General features: G+C 38.6%; 1 protein-coding gene across 7 annotated transcripts in view; it reads left to right on the forward strand.

Annotated features, from left to right (window-relative positions):
* Window positions 1–27,845, forward strand: part of LOC113111542 (inactive ubiquitin carboxyl-terminal hydrolase 54-like) — a 106,472-nt gene that overhangs the window by 13,752 nt on the left and 64,875 nt on the right. For 6 of the 7 annotated variants that reach the window (XM_026276353.1, XM_026276358.1, XM_026276357.1 and 3 more), the window contains exon 2: window positions 27,073–27,742. In XM_026276353.1, coding sequence (XP_026132138.1) covers window positions 27,596–27,742 — 147 coding nt within the window. In that variant the 5' untranslated portion in view covers window positions 27,073–27,595. Of the gene's footprint in view, window positions 1–9,974; window positions 10,271–27,072; window positions 27,743–27,845 lie in introns of those variants that run through there. The other variant, XM_026276354.1, reaches the window with a different exon arrangement.

The following is a 27,845-nucleotide window of genomic DNA, read 5'->3' on the forward strand; positions in this document are numbered from 1 at the left end:
GGCCTAGATATGAACTCATGGCTGAATTAGCACTATTGTTACGTAAGGGAGGAGGAATTAAAAGCTGGTTGTTTCATCTAGGCCATATGGAAGCATATGTCTAACAAAATTCAATTTGAAATGTAATATGCAAAACAGCGATGCAACATGTAAACTTGCAATGTATTTCTGTATTTAAATTTACATTTTCCCATACATATGTGCAACATTTAGTCCAAAATGAAAATGAACTTTCAATTATATAATTTTAATTTTAACGAACATGATTTTGTGCTCTAGCAAAGGCCTTGAAGGTTACACATAAAAATGTAGCAGGACTGCACTCTGTATTGTTTTTTGGTTAAAAATTATCCAAAATAAATTTTTGGTCAAATACATAACCGGCCGGTGTTCAAAACCATCTCCTTGGTAAGTTTGTGGTAATGTTTTCTAATTTGAGTGGTACTGATAGTTTTCATGGCAAATACAAGCATGCCACCGATTGTTTGATTTAATCGCCATTGGTAGAGCAATGTATTGTAATGCTTTAATCTCAGTTGGTCAGAACAAAAGTGCTAGACATGTTACTTACTTGTTCATAATTATGACAATATCCGGTGAAAATTCTTATGCTTCCAAGACGTACTGTAGAATCCGTGATTCTGAAGTACAGTGGATATCCACACTGGTATGGAGACTGACAGCCACACATACTCCTCAAAATGTTAAATTTATCCACGCTGAAGAGCCGTGCCGATGTCCAAAACAGAGATGTCGACCAAGATGCAAGTCTTAGGCTACGTTCACACTGCAGGCTGAAACGACCCAATTCCGATTTTTTTGCAGCTATGCGACCTGTATCTGATCTTTTCATGACAGTTTGAATGACACAGATCCGATTTTTTCAAATGTGACCCAGGCCACTTGGGTATGTGGTCCTGAATCCGATACGTGTCCGATCTTTTGAAATGCGACCTCCGTCTGAATGGCCAGGCCACATGTATCCGACCCGTACGTCATTGAGATGCTACAAACGTCATAATTCTACGTTGAAGTAGACGGGAACGAGAAGAGCCACTCACATCAGTATCCCACCACTCCTGGCTGCGACTCCGCACCCACACGTTTCTCTGTACCGACGTTGCTAACACTGCTCCACAAAACGCCATGGCCAAAAACCTTGCTCTCCTCCTTCTTTTTAATTTTCTTCTTAAAATGAGAAGATTGTAATTGTGCTGGCTCCGTTGAGAAAATAACATTAATATTGCAAAAAGAGCTCCGCTGTTGACTACACTGTTTTTGACATCCATGTTTAACGTTAGCTACTTCCGCAAACAACGAGTGACGCCGTTCACCGTTGAGTACTCTTCTGCGCATACGGGTCACTTCTGGGTCATTTCACGTTTACACAAGAGATCACAAAAGGTCGCATTTAATTGGAAATGTCAACGGCCTTGCAAAAAAAACTTTTTTTTTTCAAAAAAATCGGAATTGAGCATTAAGCCCTGCAGTGTGAACGTAGCCTTACGGACTGCAGCTTTAAGAACATCACTGTATATCACATTGTCATGTGCTTTTTTCAAAATACAGTGCCATTATGAAATGTGTGATTGCTATTTAATGTAATCACAGACAATACACATGAATGTTATCAACATAAAATGTATCAGATTTAGCCAGATTTTTTTTATATAAAAAAGACAACTAAGAGATACCTTAAAATAATAAGCTTTGTCTTAATTTAATTACTTAATTAAAAACTACTGCACAGTAGAACCCTAATAGAGTAGAACTCTAATAAAACAAAACGTTTTGGTTCCCATAGACATCCATTGTATTTAATTTTTTTTTTTTGTCCACACAGTGGAAATCAATGTGAACCCAAACTGTTGGCTCACCAGTGTTCTTCAAAATATATGCATCGTGGTACTCTCATGGATGGCGACAGAGACTAACGGAAGAGAACAAATTGTTGAATAAAGTCATTATTTTTGTTTTCTTTGCACACAAAAAGTATTTTCGTAGCTTCATAAATTTAAGGTTGAAAGACTGAAGTAGCATGGACTATTTTAATGATGTCTTTACTGCATTTGTGGGCATTAAACATGTCACTTGCATCACTGTCTATGCAGGTTCAAAAAGCTTTTGGATTTCATCAAAAATATCTTAATTTGTGTTCCGAAGATGAACAGAGGTCTTATGGGTTTGAAACGACATGAGGGTGAGTAATTAATGACATACTTTTTTGGGTGGACTTAAGATGTTTATTTTGCTAAATGTCTAAGCAAAAAAAAAAAAAACTAAAAAAAAAAAACATTATTTTGCTAAATGTCGAAGCAAAAAAGAAAAAAAAACATATCATACATGTTGGTAAGAATTTTATGATTTTTTTTTTTTTTTTTTCAAAAGAATAACATTTCAAAACTCTCCCTATTATTTATCAGATTTCACAGAATTTGGTGTCCTAAAAAATTATACTTGTCTTTGACCAGGTTCTCTAAATAGTAAAAAAGAAAAGCAAATATTTTCAGGGTACAGAAATAACAGACGTAAGTGTAGTGTAAGTTTCAGAACAACTAGCATTGCTTACTGTACATTTAAGAAGGTGATGGCATTTCCATCATATGAATCCAGTGAGCAGCTGATGCTGTCTGGGAGCGGATGTTTCAGTGCACTAGAGTGGTTTTGACAGTCCTAAAAATACCTGACACTGTTGCTAGTGCTCTTAACAAACTAAGCAGGAATGCACCTTCTGACTTGCTTATTGTTTATTTCACAGCAATTAAAATGTAATATTTATACATCATTATTTAGGCTGTATTTCACCATCATGCACTGAAGCACAATCTCAGTGCTCTTTTTCTCGTCCTATCGCAGGCTCAGAGCTGAATGGCGGCTGACGGGTGATAGACAGCTACTGTGTGCTTGTATTAGCTGCTCTGCTGTCTGTGAAAATCACGTCAAGGGCGTCGCCTCTGTGTCCAAATGCGTCAGTGGTGACATGCTCGGTCATGTATGATGGGGCAGAGCAGAGCGTTGTGGGGCTGTGAGGGTTGGACTGGGTTAGGCGTTATAACAGACGCATTGTGAGGAACGAGTTCAGTCTGAGAGACGTTCTCCATCAGAGATTTACCAGTGTTCATTCTCACACCCCCGTCCCTACTCTGACCTTTCCTTCTCTAATCCTGTCTGACATTTTGGGCACACGGCTGCGTGTAATTGAGGCAAAAAAAAAAGGGAAAAGTGGGACATGAAATGCCAGCTGTTTGAGTTTGACTGTGTCAGGCATAGCGTGCTGATTAAACAGGTGTCTGCTTGCTTATTCAGCTTCCATTTCTTTGATGAACTCAACGTGGTGGTTTTGTGTACCTTATTAAAATGTCAATTTAATAAACTCCATTGCGCTTCTTTTGAGACTCCTGACCCTGGCGTCCTGGCATCTGTTCAGTGCCAGCTCTTGGCATCTGGTCACATAATCGCTGCCGCAGTTTAATTGTCTAAATGTCTTTTCTCCATGCTGGGCGTCATGTGTGGTGAGCATTTTGTTGCATGATGGCAACTGTACATTTAAAGGGATAGTACAAACAAAAGTCTAAAATGTAAATGTTCCATGTTCATAGTGGCCAATAATTATTTTGAAAATATTAAAAGCTGATATTACATTTTATTTCATTAAATATATTGTTATTCAAATTTTTGAAATAATATTTTAAAGAAATTTTAATAAAATGTGTTAAATTAAATTAAATATTATTCATTTAATTAGGATGCACTAATTATTCTGGTAATTACGATAATCCAATAATTATTTTCATGTTATGGCCAGTACAGCCTGATATTACATTTTACCTAGAGTATTAATTTTAATTAAGAACGAAAAAAAAAAAGTTTGAATTAGTTATATTTTAATAACTATAAATAAATTAAATGTGTACATTTTAATGGTTAATTAATAAATGAAGTAGGGATGCACTGTTTATTGTGGTTGATATGAAAATTCAATCATTATTTTAATAAATAATAACTGCCATCTTTTTCAGAAAAGAGAAGTGCCTTTACAGCTTGTAACTGCTAAAGAAAACCACTCACTGCTCTGGACTGAAAAAAGTCTTTAGCCTTAAAGGGGTCATATGTTGCTTTTTTTAAAGATCATTAGTTTGGTGAAACAGAATATGTTTTGCATGCTTTAATGTAAAAAAAAAAACAAAAAAACAACAACATTATTTTTAAAATACTGTACATTATTGTAGGTCATCTATGCCCTTCCTCTCTCAAACACTTTTTCTACAAATCCCCTCCTTCCGACAAGCGCAGTCTGATCTGATTGGACAACTGACCCAGTGCATTGTGATTGGTCGAACACTGAAAGAACTTGTCCGAAATGTAACACCCCTTTCCATAATCGCAAGCTTGATCTTTCAAAACAAATGTAAAGACAGTTAACAGTCACATGACAGACACAGTGCTGAAGCTCGTATGTGTTTGCAGTAAACAAGCCGCGGTTAAAACAGCTGATTTCACTGTGATGTGACCATCTCTGTCTATCAGTTAAATGAACTTAAATTCAATTAAAAATTTCTTTACTCTCTCTCTCTCTCTCTCTCTCTCACACACACACATACACAAAACATGCATGCACACACACACACACACACACACACACACGTAAAACTCAGCATTTGAACAGTCATTAGCAAATACTTAAACTAATAACAAAACATACTTACAGTAGCTGATTCAGAAGTGGCAGATTGTCGTAGCAAAGTCAGAATGACCTCCTCTCCTAGGTTCACAAAACAGTCATCCATAAAATGTGTCGCTGTTCTGTTGTAAGTAATCTTAAAGATTCCTAAATGCATCTACCTTTGGAAGGCCAAATAAAATGCTTTTGCTTTCGCCTAGATACACACATACAGGTGCTTCTCAATAAAATAGAATGTCGAGGAAAAGTTAATTTATTTCATTAATTCAACTCAAATTTTGAAACACATGTATTAAATAAATTCAATGCACACAGACTGAAGTAGTTTAAGTCTTTGGTTCTTTTAATTGTGATGATTTTGACACACTTTTAACAAAAACTCAACGATCTCAATAATTTAGAATACTTAAAAAAAACAATAAAAAACATTTAGTGAAATACTTCTGGAAAGTATGTTCTTTTTACATGTACTCAATACTTGTTAGGGGCTCCTTTAGCTTTAATTACTGCCTCAATTCGGTGTGGCATGAGGTGATCAGTTTGTGGCACTGATGAGGTGGTCTGGAAGCCCAGGTTTCTTTGACAGTGGCCTTCAGCTTATCTGCATTGTTTGGTCTCTTGTTTCTCATTTTCCTGACTTTGATGACTTTGGTTTTCAAAAAACATAACGGACCAACACCGACAGATGGCATTGGACCCCAAATATCACAGACTGTGGAAAAATTAACACTGGACTTCAAGCATCTTGGGCTATGAACTTCTCCGCCCTTCCTCCAGAGTCTAGGACCTTGGTTTCAAATGAAATACAAAACTTGCTCTCATCTGAAAAAAGGACTTTGGACCAATGGCAACAGTCCAGTTCTTCTTCTCTTTAGCCCAGGTAAGACACCTCTGGTGTTGTCTGTGGTACAGGAGTGGCTTAACAAGAGGAATACGACAACTTAAGCCAAAATCTTTGACACTTCTGTGTGTGGTGGCTCTTGATGGCTTGACCCCAGCCTCAGTCCATTCCTTGTGAAGTTCTCTAAAATTATTGAATCCTCCATTGAAAATTATTGAGTTCTCTCGGTTGGTTCTGCATCTTTTTCATCCACATTTTCGTTCCACTCAACTTTCTGCTAACATGCTTTGATACAGCACTCTGTGAACAGCTCGCTTATTGGCAATTAATTTTTGTGACTTACAACAGAGACAATTTATAAGAGACATGCCACTTCCTCAATTCTCCATAAGGAAAATCCGTAACGGCAAAGATGGCGGTTGTGTGCACATGTCCTGCCCCTCCCGCTGGAAAGCCAATCATCTGCTTTTAACAGTCAAGCCGGGAAACATTTAAGCCCATCATCTGGTTCCACTGATGCATGCGCACATTTGAGGTTTTGCGATAGCGGAGATGATTTGGCGACAGCGAGTTGTGGTGTGTGCAAGATCAGATGGGTGATAACAACTTGAAGGCACCGGACTATCAGTTAAAGCATTTTATATCGACCACAAATATGTTACCTTACATTCTAAGTAAAAGACACCGGCATTCTGGATAGAGATGTAAATGAGGTTGGTGTCGTGAACCCTTGTGCATGTGTAGTAAAAGTATAACATGTGAGGGAAAAGGCATTTTAAACCTTATTCTGGGACAAAGTCATCAAACTTTTTCACCGATTTTTATCATATTTTACTGCTCTTTCTATACATGCAGTTTTTATGTCCCGGTGACCAGTGGAAGTGCGGTTCTGACTCTCTGCCCATTAATTTAGATAGGAGCCTGGTCTTGTTAATCTGAAATAGCTGCCCGGAGGTGTTGCCAAGATGGTTGCCGAGTGGCATGACTTGCCTAAAAGGACTTTGCTTACACTCCTTGTGAAGGGTGTCAATGATTGTCAGAGACAATTTTGAAGGCTCAGGAAACATTTGCAGGTGTTCTAAGTTGATTAGATGATTGACATGTCATCATATCCTAATTTGAGATGGTGAATTGGTGGGTTTTGTGAGCCAAAATCATCACAATTAAAGGAATCAAAGACTTAGACTACTTCAGTCTGTGTGCATTTAATTTATTTAATACATGAGTTTCACAATTTGAGTTGAATTACTGAAATAAATGGCTGCTTCAACAATAACTGGGGTTACTGAAACCACTCCTTCTTTCTTTGTGTGAAAATTTGTCGGCATCATGTTAATATATTAATTATCAATATAGGGTGATTGTGTACACACACTGCCAACACACATTTATATCCAAACAACATGTGAAAAGAGAATATTGCTATTAGGTGCCCTTTAAATGTGCATCCCATTTTGCCTTTGTCATTCTAGGTGTCTTCCTTAGAAAGACCGCCTTGTCTGTTCACCTCATTCCATTTTAATCACAGGTCACGTATTGACACACATTATCTGCTGTCTTGGCCCAGGGAATTCCCAGAGTACAGATCTTTTCGTCTCTCTCCTAAAGCTTGTACATATTTAACAGCTAATTGTTCCCGTGGGTGCACGGCAAAAGAGGGACAGTGATGGATCAACCAACCAAAATGTTATGGACTCTGCTTGTCTCAGCTAATATAGCTATTAAGTTATTTGTGCATGCGTATCGCACATTAAGACCCTGACTGCTGGAAAGAGGCCAGCCTCCAGCCGGATGGAAGGAGCAGGTCGGGAGGGACGGGTGTTTGTCAGAGACAGTGAGACAGAAATCAGGAGAGTGCTCCCAGAAGGCCGTTCTACAGTGCATTGCTGGGTGATGGATGAAAGGAGCGTTTGGAGGGATAGATGGCCTCCTAAGATTTGGATCTGCTCCAAATGCTCTCAGAAGACCCCTCTTGCCTGTGGTGTCTTGCATGTTAATGCACATCAACAGGAATTACAATTGAATCTGCAAGCTGCTAAAGGAACTCATTAGCACCTTTGCATTGGTGTGTATTTCTTTGTAAATCCACAATACTATTATAATATTTGGTTATTATTACAGTACTATACCTTCAGCATTCCATACTGTTATTGTCAATACCAGATTTGATAACACAGTTAAAAATGAATATGCTAGTAAACGGGTTGCTTTGTTTAACAAGTTGAATATTAAAATAATATTTTTATTTTGGTTTAAAATTTAAACCAAAACTTTTTTTGGTTTTCTTTTTTTATTTTAATTTGAAAGTTTAGTAGTTTGTTTTAATCTGTCTCGCTCTCTATTTATTTTAATTTTTTTTAATTTCATTAATTATTTTAGTACATCAAGGTAAACTAAATTAAAATGAGAAAATTTGCCTAAGCAACTAACTGAAATATATATATATATATATATATATATATATATATATATATATATTAGAGCCCGACCGATATGGATTTTTGGGGCCCGATGCCGATGCCGATATTAACTTGAAAAGAGCCGATTTATAAGCCGATATTTTGATTTTGAAAATAAACTGGATATTAGACCCATTTCCTATAAGCTGCACTTACATAACATTCAATGGCAAAATATCTGCCTGTTCTATGTATGTGGGCTGTATAAACCATTTTCCAGAAGGGATTTATGTAAAAAAAAGCCTTAAATTACGGTCTCAATCACTAAACAATTGCACATCAAAAGTATATATTTTTTAACGATCAAAAAACAGTCTGATTTTAAACATTTAACACTTTTACTTTCTTCCAGTTGAAGCTGATTTTAACAGTCTGTGTGTGTACTGTAAATAAATTATAATACTAAAGTTAAAGTATTTGCAGAAGTAGTCCCACACTTTTGCTGCTACATCATTCACCTTTTTCAGCCATCTGTAGGGCAGAAAGAGAGACATAGAAAGAATAAGCATGTGTATTAATAATATCACCATGTATCATTACTCATGTCATCATTAGAATTATAATAATAATAAACAGGGATCTCCTACATAGGCAAAAATGAGAAATATATATATATTTTTTTATTTGTCAAGCAATAGGTATTAACCTCCTTATATTTAACAATATTATTTCAACATTTTCCTGTTATGTCTGTAAAGCTGCTTTGAAACAATATGTAAGAAAAAAAAAGAAAAGAAAAAAGCGCTTGTTCAGCTCACATTTATTTACATGTCCCCTCTGATTTAATCATTTCTGACGCACCTACTGTAGTTACTGTAACTACACTATATTTGCTCTCACAGACACATTCACAACGGACCCGTATATCTTCTCCTCTTCTCTTTGTGCAGTCTGAATCAAAATGGTTAACGTTAGTGCCATGAACACACCGCTGTCAATTTTGAGAAGAACCACCTTCAAACAAGTTAACTAGAACTACCACACCGTTTTTATATACAGTGTATGAACTAAATCTACAATCATTTCACATGACGAACGACAGACTCACCTGGGTGGCTTGGCTGATCGCTTTCTTCTTTGTGGATTTCTGGCGCTGTTGCAACTCTGGAGCTGCAGACCGCCCTCTGGTGGGCAAACTATGCAACACTCATAACATGAGTGAAGAATATGAGACTGTTTATCATGTTTCATCGGCCGTTATAAACGCCGATGCCGATTTAAATGCAATTAGCTCATATCGGCCGATAATATCGGCCGGCCGATATATCGGTCGGGCTCTAATATATATATATATATATATATATATATATATATTAATTATAGTTAAATATTTCATTTATTTTATTTCAAGCAACATAAATGTTCTCAAAATAGTTTTAACTTAAGTTTCCATTTTTGTAATAAACCTGCATATATCCAATTTTGGACATGGAGGTATTGTTTCACTTGCATTTGTTTATATTGTTTTACTTTCTAAAAATATAGACATTTTAGCATTTAAAATATTTTATTATGAATATATTGAAAATCTTAAATGTAAAATTAAATAGGCCTATTAAAAAAAGTCAGGCTGTATATCCATATTTACGGTTATTTAAATTATGGCTGATTATAAATAATCGTTAAAATTTTTCAGTATCATTACAATATCATACTGTTGAAAAAATGTAAAAAAAGATTGATACATTTAAAAAGGAAACACAGGATTTCAAAATTATTTTTGTTTATTTTAGTATCATCTTGGTGCCAAAGTATCGTCCTTCTGACATCCCTAAATTCTACCCACATGGTTGACTTGGTACATAGACATTTATTTGAGGGGCTTTAGTTGCAAGGTACCAGGAGACTGCAGTTCCTCCTGAATTTGTTTTTAATTACTCACTGCTTGTCCTCATGTGGTTTGGCATAAAGTGGTCATTTGAATGTGTGCAAAACTCGGTGTGGTCATCAGGGAGATCTTTGTTTCTCATCACTCGCTTGTTGTTTCACACCATGAATCGCACATTGTGCAGGTCTCTGCGGTGTCACTGACCCGTACCGAACCCATTTACTGTCAGCCATTGTGTCTGTTTTTCCATCCTCCATGCATCAGAAAACAGAGGAATTGGCTTAAAGGAACAGGACTGCATGAACAATTTGATATTGAACTTTAGAAGGGCATTAGTGTTGTACAGCCATAAAGGTTTTTAGAGTGTTCAGATCGTCCACCGTTTGTCATATCCTCAGATTCTGAGGGTCAGTGACCTTGGCTCGGAGCATTTCTGTGACTATTCCATCTACAGTATATTTGTGAGTAACAGTCTGTTATCTCTTTCTTCCTCTCTGATGACTTGATACTGTGTGCCAATGCCTTTTTAGGAGTGTTTAGTTTAATTAGTTCTGACTGTTTTAGATAAATGTTTGGATCAGAGAGACTGACGCTACAGATTGCTCATAAAAAAAGTGATCAAAAGGGGCCCTGCAAGTATTACGAGTCTCCCTTCCTATTTGTGCCTTTGAGCTGTTTTGAAAATGAAGGCATTTACATGAAGTTGTGATCAAAGTTCTGTTCAATTTGAAGACCTGGGTTCAAATCAGGTCCCTCTGAGGAGATGATAAGTGGGAGGGATGGACCATTATCAACTAAAGTGTGCTTTTAATGATATGTGGTGTCGTTTAGGCAGAGGAATCCCAGGGCTGAGGGGTTTATTCTTGGATTGTATGAGCACTAACTCACTGAGATCCCTGGCTCCACTTTCCCATATCTCCCACAGCCAGCTTAGTGTGATATGCTGAAATTTATGCTGCGTTGTTAAATAGTGATAGGCTCTTTACTCCTCCGCTTGTGATATTACATTATTAGGCTGGATTTTCATACCAGTGATACTCAGGCCTAGTGCATTTATATTCAAAATATATGGGTAAATTACTCAATTATTTTGTGATCATTAAATCTTTTTTTTTTTTTTTTGCTCAAAGAAACCATAAATTCAAGAGCCGAGAAGATGGATATGTTTAGTTTTAGAAATAAACCAGTAAAATTAATCAAATTAATCAAAGATGTTGTCAAAATTCTTTTTGGCTAAATTGATGCAATATATTATGGTTTTCATTTATATGCAGCATATTATATATATATATAATATTATATATATATAATATATATACAAACATACAGCATTAAAAAATACATAAATATATAATATTCATAAAATGTATATATACATGTATTTAATATATAAACATAACATATTTTTTCTTAAATATATACATGCATGTGTGTATATATATATATATAAATCAGAACCAGTTTTTAGTTACATTTTGGCTGATCTCTATTCCAGAATTGCACACAAACTGCTTTGAAATAATTTTCCAAAATGTAATTTGTGTGAAAATTGAATACGGTCTGTAAAGAGGAGAAAATACTGTATCAGGTAGATCAAGCACATGATTCACATTTAAAAAAAGAACTGTATGGCCTGAATGCACTGTAAGTTGCGTTGGATAAAAGTCTCTGCTAAATGCATAAATTAAAATGTTATAAAATATATATTTATATTGCTATATTTACCTACACTTTTATATTTTTAATGTGTAACATATAAATATATTGAAATAAAAAAAAATGACAGGTTCTCTAAGAGCATCAGTTGAATGCTTTGGATATATATTACATCATGTGTACATTGTTGAAGGCTGTTCCATTAACAAGGCATTATTTATTTATTTGTCATACGGTTGGCCCAGTAGCGGCCACCTCATCCAGCTAGAGCTCTTTGTTGGATCTCTCCAAGGCTTTCATGAACCCAGCCCAGCAGTAAATCTTCCTCTGCCCAGCTCCGCCACACTCTCCCAATCAATAAAAGATTACTTCTCCTCCTCTCGCACTGAAAATGCATTAGCTAGTTCCTCATAAAGCACATTCTTCTTACGTTTCGCCACTGCCTTTATATCATTACCGACTCCAGAACTAATAGAGAACGTATTTGAATTATGAGTCTGGTATGTAATTTGATGAAAGCAAATTGCAGAGAATCAGAGTATCATTGTATTTTTTGCCAGTGTTGCTCCGGGCATCACATTTGTTCATCTGCTTCTTGTGAGTCATTCTGTAGATTAAAAAAATGACAGGACGCATGGAAGTAATGAATTCAAGCATATTATCTATAATCACGCATATCAGACCTCATTATTGGTGCCAGTGTCCCCTACATCAAAAAAGCAACAATCAAAATAATGTCCCGGCTTCAAGTCTTTATATTAGCTCTAATAATGAATGTGAAGAGGTCTTCCCTGTGAGTTCTCTGTGATGATGCACTATTGGTCCATCTGAAGTATCCGTTTAATGTAAGCCTACGCCCTCTTTTGTGAGTCAGAGTCACTTCCTCAGGGACCTACAGTCATCAATATGCATTAGCAGCACCTTGGCGATCTGCTCCCTCTTCTGTGCTGAATTTGCGAATTTAGCCCTCCTGTCCCAGGCACTATGCAGGGCCATTTAGAGGAGATAAACAGAACAATTCAGTTTTATTCATTACACTAGCAAGCTGGATCCCACACACAGATGTATAAAACCTGATCAATAATCATGTTAATCTGATAAACCCGGTTTTGAAGTAACTGTCCTTAAAGTGATTATTTTTACATTGAATAAATTGCACCTGCAGGAAATATGTTTATATTGCATGACCAGAAGCTAATTCTCCTAGAATTTAGCTCCACCTTAAATGTTGTTTGAACATACATGTGTTGGCAGCGCATGTGTACACAACCACCCTATAAATGAAAAAAATCTACCTGCTCCTTTGTGGCGAGTGGGGCGGGGCCGAGAGGCGTGGGAGCGAGGAGTGAGGCCAGGTGTAGTGATTGGAGATGAGCTACACCTGAGCCCCACCGCTAGTATCGAGTCCCACGTGTTTTGTGTTTATTTAGAATTATTAAAGTTTCATTTTGATTGTGCGCCGGTTCCCGCCTCCTTCTTCCCGATGAATATGGAGATTTGTTTGAATCATTACAGTGGTGCCGAAGCCCGGGAGAAGGAGGGACGCGCTGCTGAAGATCCCTCGCCGCTGTGGTGAATCCGCGGTGCCCTCGAGCAGGCGAGGTATGTGCCGCCAGGGACGCTCGAGGCGGTGGGCTGGAGCGAGTTGCCGGGGACGGGCGAGCTCGCTGCCGACCGCCCACGATAAGGAGGGGCGGCTGCCGTCCGTGAGGGAGCGGAGGAGTCGGCGCCGTTCGCCAGGGGGCCGGAGCCTGCCGCCTCCGTGACGGAATCCGGAGGGGCAGGGAACGGGGGACTCCTGCCGCTGCCCAAAATCGGAGGAGCCGTCGCCGTCCATCGGGCGGCGGAGGAGTGTCGCGCCGTCCGCCGAGGGCCGTCCAGTGCCACCGCCAGGCACCGCGGAGGAGATCACCCAGCTGGTGGAGGGCCGAGCAGCAGTGCGTCTGGGAACCGGAATTTTTTTTTTTTTTTCCTCTCTCCCCTCTCTCGTCCCTGTCGCTCCTCCTTCCATCTCCTTTTCTCTCGCCTCGTCTGTCCTACCCCCAGGTTCCTGCAGGTCCCCGTGAGCGGTCCCCCCCGGAGGGAAGGGGGGGGGGGGGAGTAGAGCGCAGTCTCGAGGGTACCCCCCGGCCTGCGAGGGGCGATGGGGGTATGTGGCGAGTGGGGCGGGGCCGAGAGGCGTGGGAACGAGGAGTGAGGCCAGGTGTAGTGATTGGAGATGAGCTACACCTGAGCCCCACCGCTAGTATCGAGTCCCACGTAGGAGATGGAAGGATATAAAACTGGAGTGACGACCGTGAAGGACGAGAGAGGACCAGGCCTGGGACATTACTTTATGTTTTGGTTTTTATTTATGCGCACCAGTCGTCCGTGAGGGGCTGGTGCGCCGTTTTGTATTTACTTTTGATTATTAAAATGCTTTTTGATTGTGCGCCGGTTCCCGCCTCCTTCTTCCCGATGAATATGGAGATTTGTGTTTATTACAGTGGTGCCGAAGCCCGGGAGAAGGAGGGACGCGCTGCTGAAGATCCCTCGCCGCTGTGGTGAATCCGCGGTGCCCTCGAGCAGGCGAGGTATGTGCCGCCAGGGACGCTCGAGGCGGTGGGCTGGAGCGAGTTGCCGGGGACGGGCGAGCTCGCTGCCGACCGCCCACGACAAGGAGGGGCGGCTGCCGTCCGTGAGGGAGCGGAGGAGTCGGCGCCGTTCGCCAGGGGGCCGGAGCCTGCTGCCTCCGCGAAGGAATCTGGAGGGGCAGGGAACGGGGGACTCCTGCCGGCTGCCCAAAACCGGAGGAGCCGTCGCCGTCCATCGGGCGGCGGAGGAGTGTCGCGCCGTCCGCCGAGGGCCGTCCAGTGCCACCGCCAGGCACCGCGGAGGAGATCACCCAGCTGGTGGAGGGCCGAGCAGCAGTGCGTCTGGGAACCGGATTTTTTTTTTTTTCCTCTCTCCCCTCTCTCGTCCTTGTCGCTCCTCCTTCCATCTCCTTTTCTCTCGCCTCGTCTGTCCTACCCCCAGGTTCCTGCAGGTCCCCGTGAGCGGTCCCCCCCGGAGGGAAGGGGGGGGGGGGGGGAGTAGAGCGCAGTCTCGAGGGTACCCCCCGGCCTGCGAGGGGCGATGGGGGTATGTGGCGAGTGGGGCGGGGCCGAGAGGCGTGGGAATGAGGAGTGAGGCCAGGTGTAGTGATTGGAGATGAGCTACACCTGAGACCCACCGCTAGTATCGAGTCCCACGTAGGAGATGGAAGGATATAAAACTGGAGTGACGACCGTGAAGGACGAGAGAGGACCAGGCCTGGGACATTACTTTATGTTTTGGTTTTTATTTATGCGCACCAGTCGTCCGTGAGGGGCTGGTGCGCCGTTTTGTATTTACTTTTGATTATTAAAATGCTTTTTGATTGTGCGCCGGTTCCCGCCTCCTTCTTCCCGATGAATATGGAGATTTGTGTTTATTACATCCTTTTATAATACCCATAAATTATAAGCAGTGTCACAGAACAAGCTACAAAATGACGTCACATTTTACAGACTCCGCCCATGACTGTTGACGGACACTGCCATATTAGCAGAGCCCCCGCTCTTTTTTATTCTTTGAGGCATATTAGCAGTAGGTACTGTATTTTATGCTGATCTCACTTAATACACCGATCTAATATAAAAAATGTGATTCCCATCTGTTTAGCTTCACAGACATATCCGACTGTGTTTTTGTAACTTAAACATAAACGTGTGTGTGTGTATTTGACAGTTTAAGCGCAATAAAACATGAAAGAGATCTCAGTGTATTACTCACATGCCATGTGAAAGCCGCTTTCTGTGCACGTTCTTCGGATGTGTGTGCTCAGAAGAAATTTCATTGCGATAGAAGTGATAATAAAATCCAAACAGATATTTTTTGACAGAGTATCTGAGATACGAGCTGTAAAGGCACAGCCCTGTTCTGAAAAAGGGACTGGTAGCAGTAGCTCATTTGCATTTAAAGATACATGCATGAAAACAGCCTGTTTCTGCGTACAATTAAAATAGACATTTTCAAAATGATATAATAAATGATCTGTGGGGTATTTTGGCTTTATATACCGTACTGACCCAAATTTACCTTTTGGAAAAATCCTTTTTGAAACCAAATCTTGTGTTTTACTTACTTATACATATATATATATACATTTATTTATATTTATATATTTATTTTTTAAATTATTTTCATATTGCATATTTTTCCTTTTTTAATTTTTGTTCTGAAAGTATGGTAAAGACTGGTAAATTTTACCATCAATCACACTTAAAAATTTACACTTTTAGATACACCATAAAAGTAACAGTTAGCCCATCTGAATTATAGACCTACCTGTATATCATTTAGTATATCAATCTCATAGTAGCCTACCAAATAATTTTAACAGTAGAAGTGAAATCTTATTATTGTCTTCAAATATGGATACTGTCTTACATTTTAAAATAATTTACAGAGAAAGTTTGTTCCCATCACAATAACATGACAGTCATAACTCATGCTGCTGTAAGGCTTAATTTTTTTAAGTTTTTACTTGCGATCGCAAACACACATTATGTATTTCATGGATCACTTGTTTTACATGTATTTGGCACAACTTATTGTTGTGGTTGTAGTACTGACATGTCAAAGTATAGACCCTGAATATGAGACGGCCGCGTTTTTTTAGATGTATTTCCAAGATTGATTGCTTCAAAACAAGCAACTTTACTGTATTAAACTTGACCAAACAGTGTCAGTCTCTTTCATTAAGAATTACAAATTCAGTTTCTATTAAAAAGCAGCTCTCCATTGTGTTCATGCTTTTACACACAGATGTCTGACCTCAACAGCTCTGAAAACTGAACAGAACAAATGAACCAGACTGGATTTCCACGTCTGTTATGTAATCGCCATGGACAAATAATAGTTCAAAGGTGTTTACCAGCTGGAGCTAACTTTTATGGAAAGTTTTCTTTGGTTAGCGGCTTCAGATTCCCCAAATTAACTCCAAACCTACTTAATTTTGTTCTAAATGAAACACACTAGTTCACTTCGTTTTCTTTTATTTGGCTTCAATTTATTGGGACTTTTAAAGATTAAATAATAAACTTTTTCTGTTTCATCCATTTTCTCCTTTGCAGTGCACCCACTGTCTAATATATATTAATTCATTTTTATTCAAAGAAACTTACATTACTTTCTGGTATACATTTTATTAGTTGATGCATTTCCTTGGTATTGAACCTTGGCTTTGAAAGCACCATGCTTTACTGTTTGAGCTATGTTTTTATTAGATTTTTTTGGAGAAAAACTGTTTGACAAATTCCTTTTTCTTTCATTTTGTATCTGTTTAGTTTTATGATTTTTTAAAAACTTAATCAGATTTTCCATCGTACACAATGACAGCTAGCTACTCTCATAAAGAGTCATCATTCACCTGACATTAATTAAGTGGACATACTGAATATTGACTACACTTTCAGATTTCAGCACTTACAGGCAGTTCTTAAGATTTAGTTTGAATAAAACATGGGTAGTGTGAACAGAGCCTTAGTGTCTAAAGCTCAAATGCATGACTACAGCTTCATTTATCCTCCTTTGAATCCCTTTTGCTCTCTTACTTCCAAGTACACACACAGATGGGCACAGTGTGATGGTGGCATTGCCATGTGAATCAGTTCTTAGGATGTTACATCAGAATAAGAGCGACTTTGTAAGTTGGGGTTGTCACGATTGTAACATTTTGACATTTATTTAGCAATATAATTTAAATTTTAAGTGCTGATCAAATAATCACGATCAGGCAATTATGTAATAATCACAACAGGCCCAGTGTGTTTGTCAGTGTAGGATTACTAAAGACCTTGTAACTTTTTCTCCTCTGACAATCCTTTTTGCATTTCACATCTTCTCCTCAGAGAGACAACTTTCTATGCATATCCATCCATTGAGGAGTTTTTCATTCTTCAAACATGTTTTGTCATCAGCGCTCGTTACAAATATGGTTTTCAGCAAAGCAGATAATGACTTGGATTAGTTCAGGCTTTTGTTTGGATAAGAATATTCATGGGCATTTTTACACTAATGCCAAACATTGCACTCCATCTGTCCTACTTAAGAAAAAACATCAGATTTCCGTCCCGTACTGCTCCAGAATGGCATCAGAAAGCTCCGTCTGTACCATCAGTGGAATCCACAGCATAAAGACGTCATCACGTTGACTTTCGTGACTGCTTCTGTGTGTGCCGTGTTCCTACTTAAACGTGCCTTTCTCCATCTCTCTGGCTCAGATTCAGGTCACTCCCTATAACACAGATGGTGCCGAGCCTCAGTGATGGATGCTGGAGTATCAAGCGGTTCCGCAGAGCAGAGAGATGCATGTGGAAGTCTTTATCGTACCAGCCGATTGGCAGTTCATCAGAGCACTGCAGCCTCTTGCAGTAACTCATTGCAGGGCATTTCATCCTTATTCTCCTACAGCCATTCTCTGATACAACTTTAAAGCAGACGCAGTGTGTTCTCCACTTTGCCTGTGGGGGACAGACCTGCAGAAAGAGATGGTTCATGGGAAAAATAATCTTCCGGAGTGTGATAAAGTCCTGCTGCTTTTTGCCTATTCAATGATATTTGGGTTATGTACAGTGTCTACCAGTCAGAGACTTTGAATTTCATTTTCCCAGTTCACAAATCCTCTCTAAACCTTTATTTTTTTACTTTGTTTTTTGGGTTATGCAGTATGAATTGGCAAAGCAATATACCTGTGTGTGTGTGTGTGTGTGTGTATAACCTAGTAAAAAAGTGAAAAGTATAGTTAAAATCTATTAACAAATTTATTGACATATCGCTTGAAATTAACTGATAGAAAAATGTTTTTATTTACAAACTTTATTTGGATGACTACTTTGTCACATTTAATGAACTTAATGCACATTTCTTAATATTAAGCCTAAAACGTGTAGTAATGTTACTATTGATGGGGATTGTATGATCTTTGAATAATATTGGTCTGGTCTTTAAAGGCAAGGTATTTAAAGTGTACCTGCAGTATACTTGCAATTAGGGGTGTAACGGTATGTGTATTCGTACCGGACCGTTTCGTTAGAGGGCTTTCGGTACGGTGCACATGTGCACCGAATGACCGAATGCAATATTTTGTGTGCGGAACATAGCACAGCGCAAATCCCGCCCTGCAGCTGATTCTAAAGTTTTCAAAAGGCATCACGCGAGTGTGAACATTTTTGAGTCAGCTGACAATTGGCCAACATAATAAAATCCTGGCTTAATATAGCTCTAAATGAAGACGAAGAATGTCTTTGCTCTGGATGATTATGTTGGTCTTTTGAGGACAATCTCCAGTTGGGATGTTCAAAAAGCTGGTTTGGAACCATCTGTTCTCCTGAGGTTATTTATTCAGTTTGTTTGTGTGTTTGTTATTCTGAGTAGATCCTATTCCACTTTAGGCTTTATTTGATAACAGTTTGTCTCCTTGTATCCTGGAGTTCCTCTCTGGTGGAACATGGTGTGCATGTACTGTACAGCACTTTTCCATCCTACTTTGTGCTGTTAGGAAGTGATTATTACGTGAGCGGTACCAAAATGCATTTTGTGTGTCTGTGTGTGTGTGTGTGGGTGTGAGAGAGAGAGGCTTAAAATTGACTTAGCCGAAAGTCCTCACTATTCTCTTCAGTTTCCCTCTATTATCTCTTTTTGGTCTCGTCTTTGAAGTTCCTGGTCCTGAGGCGACATGGGGGTACTCCGTTATTTAATGTGTCTGCTTTCACGTGGTGTCTCTTGAGGAGACGAGAAGGAAAGTCCGTGCTAATTTTTCTTTCCCTGGAGAAGCCGAACAGTGGAAATAGTTGTGCTCTGATGGTAAGAGGTGACCGCAAGTTTAATATTGCCCCGCCGCTGTCACAGGGGGATGGTAGCTGAAATGGGATTCGCAACAGGAGCCGATGATTACATAAAAATATTAACGCCAAGCTAATGCAATTAAATGGGCAAGCTTTAAAGCCCCACCAGCAGATGTTTGTGTTATTTTTTGCTTTGGTTTGCTGCCATAATGAGTGAACAGGAAGAATACTTTATAATTAGACAGAAAAAAAGGAGAGAACGGCAAAATTGTGAAGAGAAAATGCAGCCTAAAGCTCGTGTTTGCTCTTGGCGTGTGAGTCTATCCCCTGAAGTGCACTTTACCACAGCAAAATTGAATTGAATGACAACAAAGCCTTTAAAATGTCGCTTGAAATGAAACAGTTGTGCTGGCATCTAAACTCCTCAGTGCTGGCGGCGTTTACTCTGGTCTAGGTTTACCCACTGGCCGTTCTCGCCCACGCCTCCTCTGCGGATCACAGATCCTCCTGGCTTCGTAACGAGTGGAGGAGAGGAGAGTCCCGCATGTGAGGAGAAGAAAACTGCTGCTGCATCCAACCGTTTCTTCCAACAGCCTGCTAGTGTTTCCTCAGCAGGGCTCAGTAGTAATGATGGACCAGTGGTGTGGGGTCAGTATGAGAGAGTTGTGTTGAATTTGTCAACAGCCCTATCGGACCAGTGCTGATAATTTACCAAATTTAAAGTAATCTGATTCTGCCATGTATGGAACATTTTTTGCAATTATTGCTGATTTAATCTTGTCACTATGGTAATGTTATCTAGCTGCCTAAAGATGATTCTGTACGCAAAAATATTTTATTCAGCATGGATTCAGAAGTGACAGTATAGACATTTATGAAGTTTAAAAAAAACCAAGCCTGCATTTATTTGATCCAAAGTACAGCAAAAACAGTAAAATGTTGAAATATTTTTACAGTTTAAAATAGCTGTTTTCTATTTGAATATATTTGAAAATGTAATTTATTCCTTTGATTTCAAAGCTGAATTTTTTTTGCATTACTCCAGTCTTCAGTGTCACATGATGCTTTAGAAATCATTCTATTATACTGATTTGATGCTCAAAAAACATGTATTATTATTATTATAGAGTAGAATTTTCTTTGATGAATAGAAAGTTCAGAAGAACAATATTTCTGAAGGATCGTGTGACACTATAGACTATCACAGGAATACATTTACAAATATATTCAAATAGAAAGCAGTTATATTTAATAAGCAAAATATGTCACAATATTACTGCTCTTGCTGTAATTTGGATCAAATAAATGCAGGCTTGGTGAGTGGAAGAGAACTCTTTAAAAACATTAAATATAATACTGTTCAAAAACTTTTGGCTGGTATTGTATATTTAAACTAAAAACAGTTATTTTAAATTACAAAAAAACTTTTACTTTCTTTTTCTAAAATAAGTGCAGTCTTGATGAGCTTGATGATCATAAGAGATGTCTTTCAAAAACAAAACATTTTTACTGAAGTTTTGAATTATAGTGTCTGTTTGTGTTGGCAGCATCATTTCAGTTAATTTTTTTGCATCATATGCCATAATTTATCGGCAAAAGTGTGTTTATGAGTTTGTAGCTTTCGCATATAGCAGTTACGGTTGTATGTTGTAAAATTAAGTTTATCACAATAAATTTGTGAATAGTAAATTTTTGTAACACTTTTGAATAAGTAACAGCTATTAGTTTCTTATTAGAATGCATATTACTAGAATATTAGCTATGTATTAGTGGTAATTAACATATTAATACAATATTCTACTTGATCTTATTCTACATCCCTAATCTTACCCAATACCTAACTACCTTACTAACTATTAATAAGCAGCAAATTAAGAATTTATTGAGAGAAATGTCTTAGTTAATAGTTAACAAGTGCTACCTATTCTAAAGTGTTACGCATTTAATAAAATTTTGTGTAAATTATATGGACACTTTAATAATGTTTCTGTAGTGTATTTCCACAAGTTTTTTTTTTTCTTGGACATACAGCCATACATTATTCGCGGTGGATCCAGTGAAAATGTTGGAAGTGCAGACAGTGACTAAATTCTGACTCAGCTGGGCAAGCTGAAGAAAATCCTTATTGTTGATTCCCAAGCAATGAATGACACCGAATTACACTGTACTGGATTCAGCCTCACAATTCCACGTCGTATCGCTCCTGCTGTGTCTGGCGAGCTGCAGTCACGCAAACCCTATCAGCGGGAGGCGGAGAGAGGTGCGAGGTGACATGGCAGCTTCATGCAGACAGATGTCAGTCTCTCTGCAGGCTCCAGGCATCAGAAGGCCTGCTTCCGACTGTGCTGTGGCCCCCAGGTTCAGGGAATGCTTCAGCTTTTGAAAAAATGGTCCAGTTTCAACAGATTGCATCCATCTACAAAGAGATTTTATATCTCTCATTCGATACCTTTACTTTAGTGCTAGCTAAAGAAATGATTCCTCATGCCTGTGTTGATGACTTGTGCTTTTTCTCCATTTAGTTCAGTCATGGATTGGTTGTGGAATGGCCTTCCATTTTCTCTGGAATGGAAAGAAAGAATCATTGACCATTTAGCAGCTGGGTTCAAGACACCTAGAGAGACTTTGAATTATGTTTTTACGTTGTAGAAATATGATATTGGTTGAACTAAACAGCAACCAATCAGAGGAGAGCTTTAGGCTGAGTGTTTGCGAATGTTTGAAGACTCACACATGGTTCAGATTAGGGCTGCACGATATTGGGAAAAAATGACATTGTGATATTTTTTTTTCTGCGATATATATTGCGATATGAAGTGTAATCAAATTTTTTCTTACAAACAAAAATGGGGTGAGCAGATTTACTTTCTCACTTTAAATGATTTAAATCGTGTCAATTGATTAATATGCGCGAGGGAGAGAGTGCAAGACAGTGCTCGTGTTGTTTGAAGCGCTCTCTCTCGCGCTCTCTCTCTCTCTCTCTCTCTCTCTCTCTCTCTCTCGCGTGCGCACGCTCTTTCTCTCGCGCTCTCCGCGAATCACATTCGTCAAGGGCCGGGGAGCAGCTCGTCCGTACGGTTAATGAATAACGGATCAACTACGACATCCTGTGATGTGACTATCATGGATTCGTACATCACGATATCGATGCTTATTCGACACATCGTGCAGCCCTGGTTCAGATGAATTTCCTGAATCACTTTTCTTTAAGCTGTTGACCCAACCGATTTAGTCTTATTTGACAGGTTTTTGTGAATCATTTCAACTGATTGATTCCCAAAAATTGTGACTAAAAAGAATATTTGATTTATAAATTGAATATCATTGGTATAAATCACAAAGACTCTTCATCAGTTTGAGTGAATGGACAGCTGATGGAGGTGATGGTTTAGGTCAGTCACTAGAAGGACAGTGTAAATGGTGAGGTGCTCTTTAGGGCTCCTGAGAGTGTTTGTGGATGAGTGAGTCTGGTCTCCAGTGGCAGCACTATAAAGGCTCTGTTAAAGGCTGTGGCTTTTGGGAGTCTGCAGTGCTGCACTCCTAAATTGTGTCATGCTGATAAGGACTGGGAATCAGACAGTCTCTCTACCTTTAATTCATGTGTGTGTGCTACCGCATTTTTCTTTATTTCTTTTTTTTTATGTTTTTTTTCAAAGCCTACAGTAAGTAAACAATATCCCGGGTAATGTTTCATACGGTTGATGTTTTACCCTCATTATTATTATCATCAATCATTTAATTGATCAAAAGTGACAGTAAAATAAAATTATAATGTCACAAAATAGTCTATTTAAAAAACAAAATAGAAAAACAGTGTATCGTGTAACAAAATATTAAGCAGCACAATTGTTTCAACAGTGATAATAATAAAAAAAATGTCTAGAGGATAATGTGACACTGAGGTCTGGAGAAATTACTGCATTACTGTTCATATTTCTTGCCATTTCAGGAATAAATTACATTATAAAATAGATTAAAATAATAAAAAAGGTTATGTTAACTTGTAAAAAATATATTGCTCTATTTTTTTCGCACAAATGCAGCCAAGTGAGCATAACACTTCTTTCAAAAATATATAATAAAAATCTCAGCAACTCTTTTTTTAACATTTTTTTTCTCAACATTTTTTAAAGTAAATATTAACAGTAAATATTTTCAAAATTTTGCCTCAGCTGACAATTAGGATCATTTTTCCCCAGCACTCTATTGGCCAGAAATGTGTTGAATATTTCTTAGAATAAGCATCCTTCCATCCATACATTCATTCATTCATCCATTCATGCAGTTTTACAGTGAGATTGAGACTGGCTAACCTCACATATAATGTGATGTTTGTATCAAATATGCAAGACAAGAACACAAAAATTAATTATTTTGTGGAATTTTATTATTTTTTTTAAAGAGAGAGAAATACAATTTCAAGGTCATTAAGAAGTATTTACACCCGGTAGACCTTCTTAGTTTTCTCAGTTAGCAAGTGTGAAAAACAAGTTAAATTTGAAGCCTGGTTGTATTCATGTGTTTTCATGAAACAGCTTCACATTTTAAATGAATGAACCCAATTAAAGAGTTTGATGTATTTCACTCTGTCTGCTTGGGTTTCTTTTGTAATGAAACCTGATGAAAATGTTTCTCCACCCTGTATACCACAGTCCTGTTTGCTCTGCGTAAAGCACAATCCTGGGGCCGTTTATATGGAGGCCCAGTAGAAGTGAAGATCAGGGATCATGAGAGGCTCCACGCTCATCCATCTCTCTTTGTAGAATCCCAGTGCCCTCTGAGCAATTGCCAAGGCATCTCCATGGCTGCGGATCCTGGCAGCGTCGCACTGGAACTCTGCCATTTAACGGAATTAAAAGGGGATTTAGGGAGATGCATGTGTGTTTGGGGGGGTTTGGTGGCCTGCAGAACTGGGAGGTATGGAGGCGGGGCTTTGCGGTTGCCACACAGTGCACCAGAGTGTTACGTAACGTGTTTACTAACACACTAGCTAAGAGGCGATTAGATCCCATAGTTCATCCCGACCTGGGCTGATTGATAGCTGCGTACTATCGGTTGGTTCCCGAGTGTCTGATTGTTGCTGGGTTAATGAGATGGCCCTATCCGCCAGGCTCCAGAGGACGCAGCCTTTTCAGAGCTGTTGGTCTTGTGTGTGTGAGTTATAAGATGCCATATTGGGCTAAGCTTATTTGGATAACCAGAGAGGCCCGTTCCTCTCTCTCTCATTAGTTCACTCTCTCTCTCTCAGTAATTGTTGGCTGTGTTGTGCTCTGCAGTGCATTATGTAAATGCATAAACCCTCTGGTGCAATGGTTGCACAGTGCCAGCTAGTGTATGACAGTATCGGCCGGGGCATCGACCGGCACGGGCTTGGGATGGGGGTGGGGTGGACTGCGCTGTCGTTGTCATGGCAGCCCGTGACTCACAGTTGTACCCTGTGCTACTTAAGTCACGTGACCCCTCCGTGAATAACTCCTTCAATGACCTCAGCAGTGCCGCAAACTGAAAATGAGCATTCACACCTGTTTTATGCAAATCAAGATGCACATACATGCATGTAAAGCAGCGTGTCATGATTTACTCTCATAACTAAAAAAAGTAAAAAAAATTCAGGTATGCTCATAAAAAAAAAAAAACAAACAAAAAAAAACAAAAAAAACTACATTTTGAATAAACAGTTAAAAAATGAACAGCACCATCATAAAATGCATATCGTGGACACCAACATTTTCATTAAAATAAAAAAATGATTTAAATAAATTATGACAAAGTAAGCAACGTGCACATGGTGTTTGGATTTCACATGTAAAAAAAAATATTTTTTATATTTAAAAATATTCACAACTTTGTCTAAATATTGTGTATTTTCCATTAATTTATTACTTTTAATTATAATAGGAATAAAAGAAAAAATTAAATAATATATAAATAAAAAATTATATACTCTTTTGTTTTTGTTTAATAGATGAATCTTAATTAAAACGTTAGTTTGTGAATCATGTTTTGGAAAATATTTCATATTTTTAAATACTTAAAATTTCACTTTTAAATATTTTTTTTTTTATTGGCAAACAGTTATTGCTTTGTAGTGAGTAAAAGCTTTATCTGAGCTGAAATAGTTCAGTTTAATTCAATAAATGACTATGTCATTGAATCGATCAGCAGGCAGTTAGAGCTTCCACAGAGATGACCCTGATTAAGAAGAGCAGGAAAGATGTTTCTCCCTGACCCCGTGTAACACTTGCCTCAGGTCTGTCACACTCACTGTTCTTCCACATCAGAACATCCCTCTTCATGCCTCTGCCTCAGGAGAACAGGACACACTGCGGGGCCTCTGGACCATGTGGACAGAGTGTGTGTTGTGTGTGTTAACGTGGGCATGTATTTATATAGTAGTGGGAATAGGACATTTGCTCAGCATGCCGCTGCCTCCAACCTGGCAGGACAGCTCTCTGATGCAAGCTGTGTCTCTGCAGTACTGCTGTCTTTCCTCTCCCTCTTTACCTTCCTCTCTCACTCACTTTTTCCAGGTTGAAAACAGTGGAGATTTTGCATGTATCCCGTGGTTGAAATATTTACATGGCAGTCAGTGTGCTAGTCTGGTTTTAAGTACATACAAGAGGAGTAAAAACACAAAATACTTGACATATAACCTGGCCGTAAACTTTTTTCTTTCAACATAAAGATTTTAGGTTCAAATTTACTAATGCATAAGGAGATGTATTTTTCCTTTTAAGCATCGAGTTAGCATTTTTACTCAAGTTATACATTAATTTTGAATGGTGCTGTGGTGAGACAGATTCATTTTTTAGGTACATGTAGTCTCTCAATAAAATATGAAAATATGCATTTATGATCATTGCAGAATTGGAAAAATTCCATGTTAATATAAAATTCAACAGATATGTGGTGGTCACAAGTGTTTGTACAGTATATTGGTTATTTCATAGTAGTTTAATTTGTGGCATATCCAAACGCTTTTATTTTATTATTATTGTTATTTTATTTTTTTTGAAATTATTACTTTTATTCAGCAAGGGCACATTAAATTGTTCAAAAGAGACAGTAAAGGCATTTATAATGTTACAAAAGATATGCTGCTATTTTTAGTTTCTTTTAATCAAAGAATCATGAAAATCATGAATCATAGTTTTTTATTTATTTTGTAATAAATGTCATGGTGTATTTAACTGTGATAATAAGATTTATTATTATTATTATTATTATTATCAAATCAGCATATTAGAATGATTTCTAAAGTATCATGTGACTTTGAAGAAATTCTTTAGAGGAATGGAGTAATTGCTGGATTTCACAGGACTAAATTATACTACATTTTCTTTTTTTCTTTTTCTTTTTTCTTTTATTTCACAATATTACCTTTTTTTTCTGCTGAGCTTTGGTGAACATATTAAACTTCAAAAACATCTTTACTTGTAAAACCTTTCGTTTGTAAATTATTTATTTCTTTGGATTAGCCAATCAGAGAGGAGAGAGAGATGAAAAGAGGCATGGTGCATATCTGAGACGCAGAATCCACAAAGTAATTTATCACATTTATGTTCTGAAAGGATTACATGTTCTTTTGTGCAAGGAGAGTACAACAGAACACTCAAAGCTATGTTAAAGTAAAAAAAAAATGGGCAGAGAAAATGAATATTTTTGCCCTAGACCAACTAGCAGGTGGTCTCACCTGAGCTTGTTTTTTGAAAAATAAAAGGAACATTTTTGAATGTAATTTATTCTTATTTATTTTTCAGATCAGCTGGGCTAAGAGAGGAGATATTGGGACGACTCAGAGGTGAAGAGCAGGGAGCTGACATCACAGTGTGAGGACAGTGTCTCGGACCACACGTCCTCCAGCAAACACTGCAACTGTCACACAGCTGGCTTTAACCAGGCCAGTCATTACATTTGACCCCACTTTACCGTCCCAGGTGTGGGGAGCCATTTAGTCACGACAGACAGACATTACTGAGATCCTCTCGCCCTTCTCAAGAGAAAACATCATCTTTATATTCACATCTGTTACCAAACCCCAGCAGATTTCTTCATTATACTTTTCATTTTGTATTCAATGACCAAACCCTCTCTCATGGGAGTAACATAGAGACCAGCCCAGCACAGACGCTCTCTGCACTCTTTCTCTCTCGCATTCACACACTCACTCACACACACTCATCTGCACCGTGTTCAGGATGCCCTCCTCCTCCAGCGTGATTAGCTGGGGAAGGACTCGGCTCTTGTGGTGATTGGAGGGGGGAGCGGAGCGGAGCTGGACCCATGTCGTGGAAGCGGAACTACTTTGCTTCAGGCAGCAGCGGGCTGCAGGGGATGTTTAACCCACGCACCATGACCTCCATCGCTCCCAGCAAAGGCCTGAGCAATGAGCCGGGTCAGAACAGCTGCTTCCTAAACAGCGCACTGCAGGTAGGACCGAAATTTGCTTTATGTTTCTATTATGTTTATGGGTTTTTCATTTACAGATGCTGTTCACACAGGGTCCATGCCAAGTGGCAAACGCTTGTAAAAC

This window comes from Carassius auratus, chromosome 12, assembly GCF_003368295.1.
Source record: "Carassius auratus strain Wakin chromosome 12, ASM336829v1, whole genome shotgun sequence".
NCBI classification, from domain to species: Eukaryota; Metazoa; Chordata; class Actinopteri; order Cypriniformes; family Cyprinidae; genus Carassius; species Carassius auratus.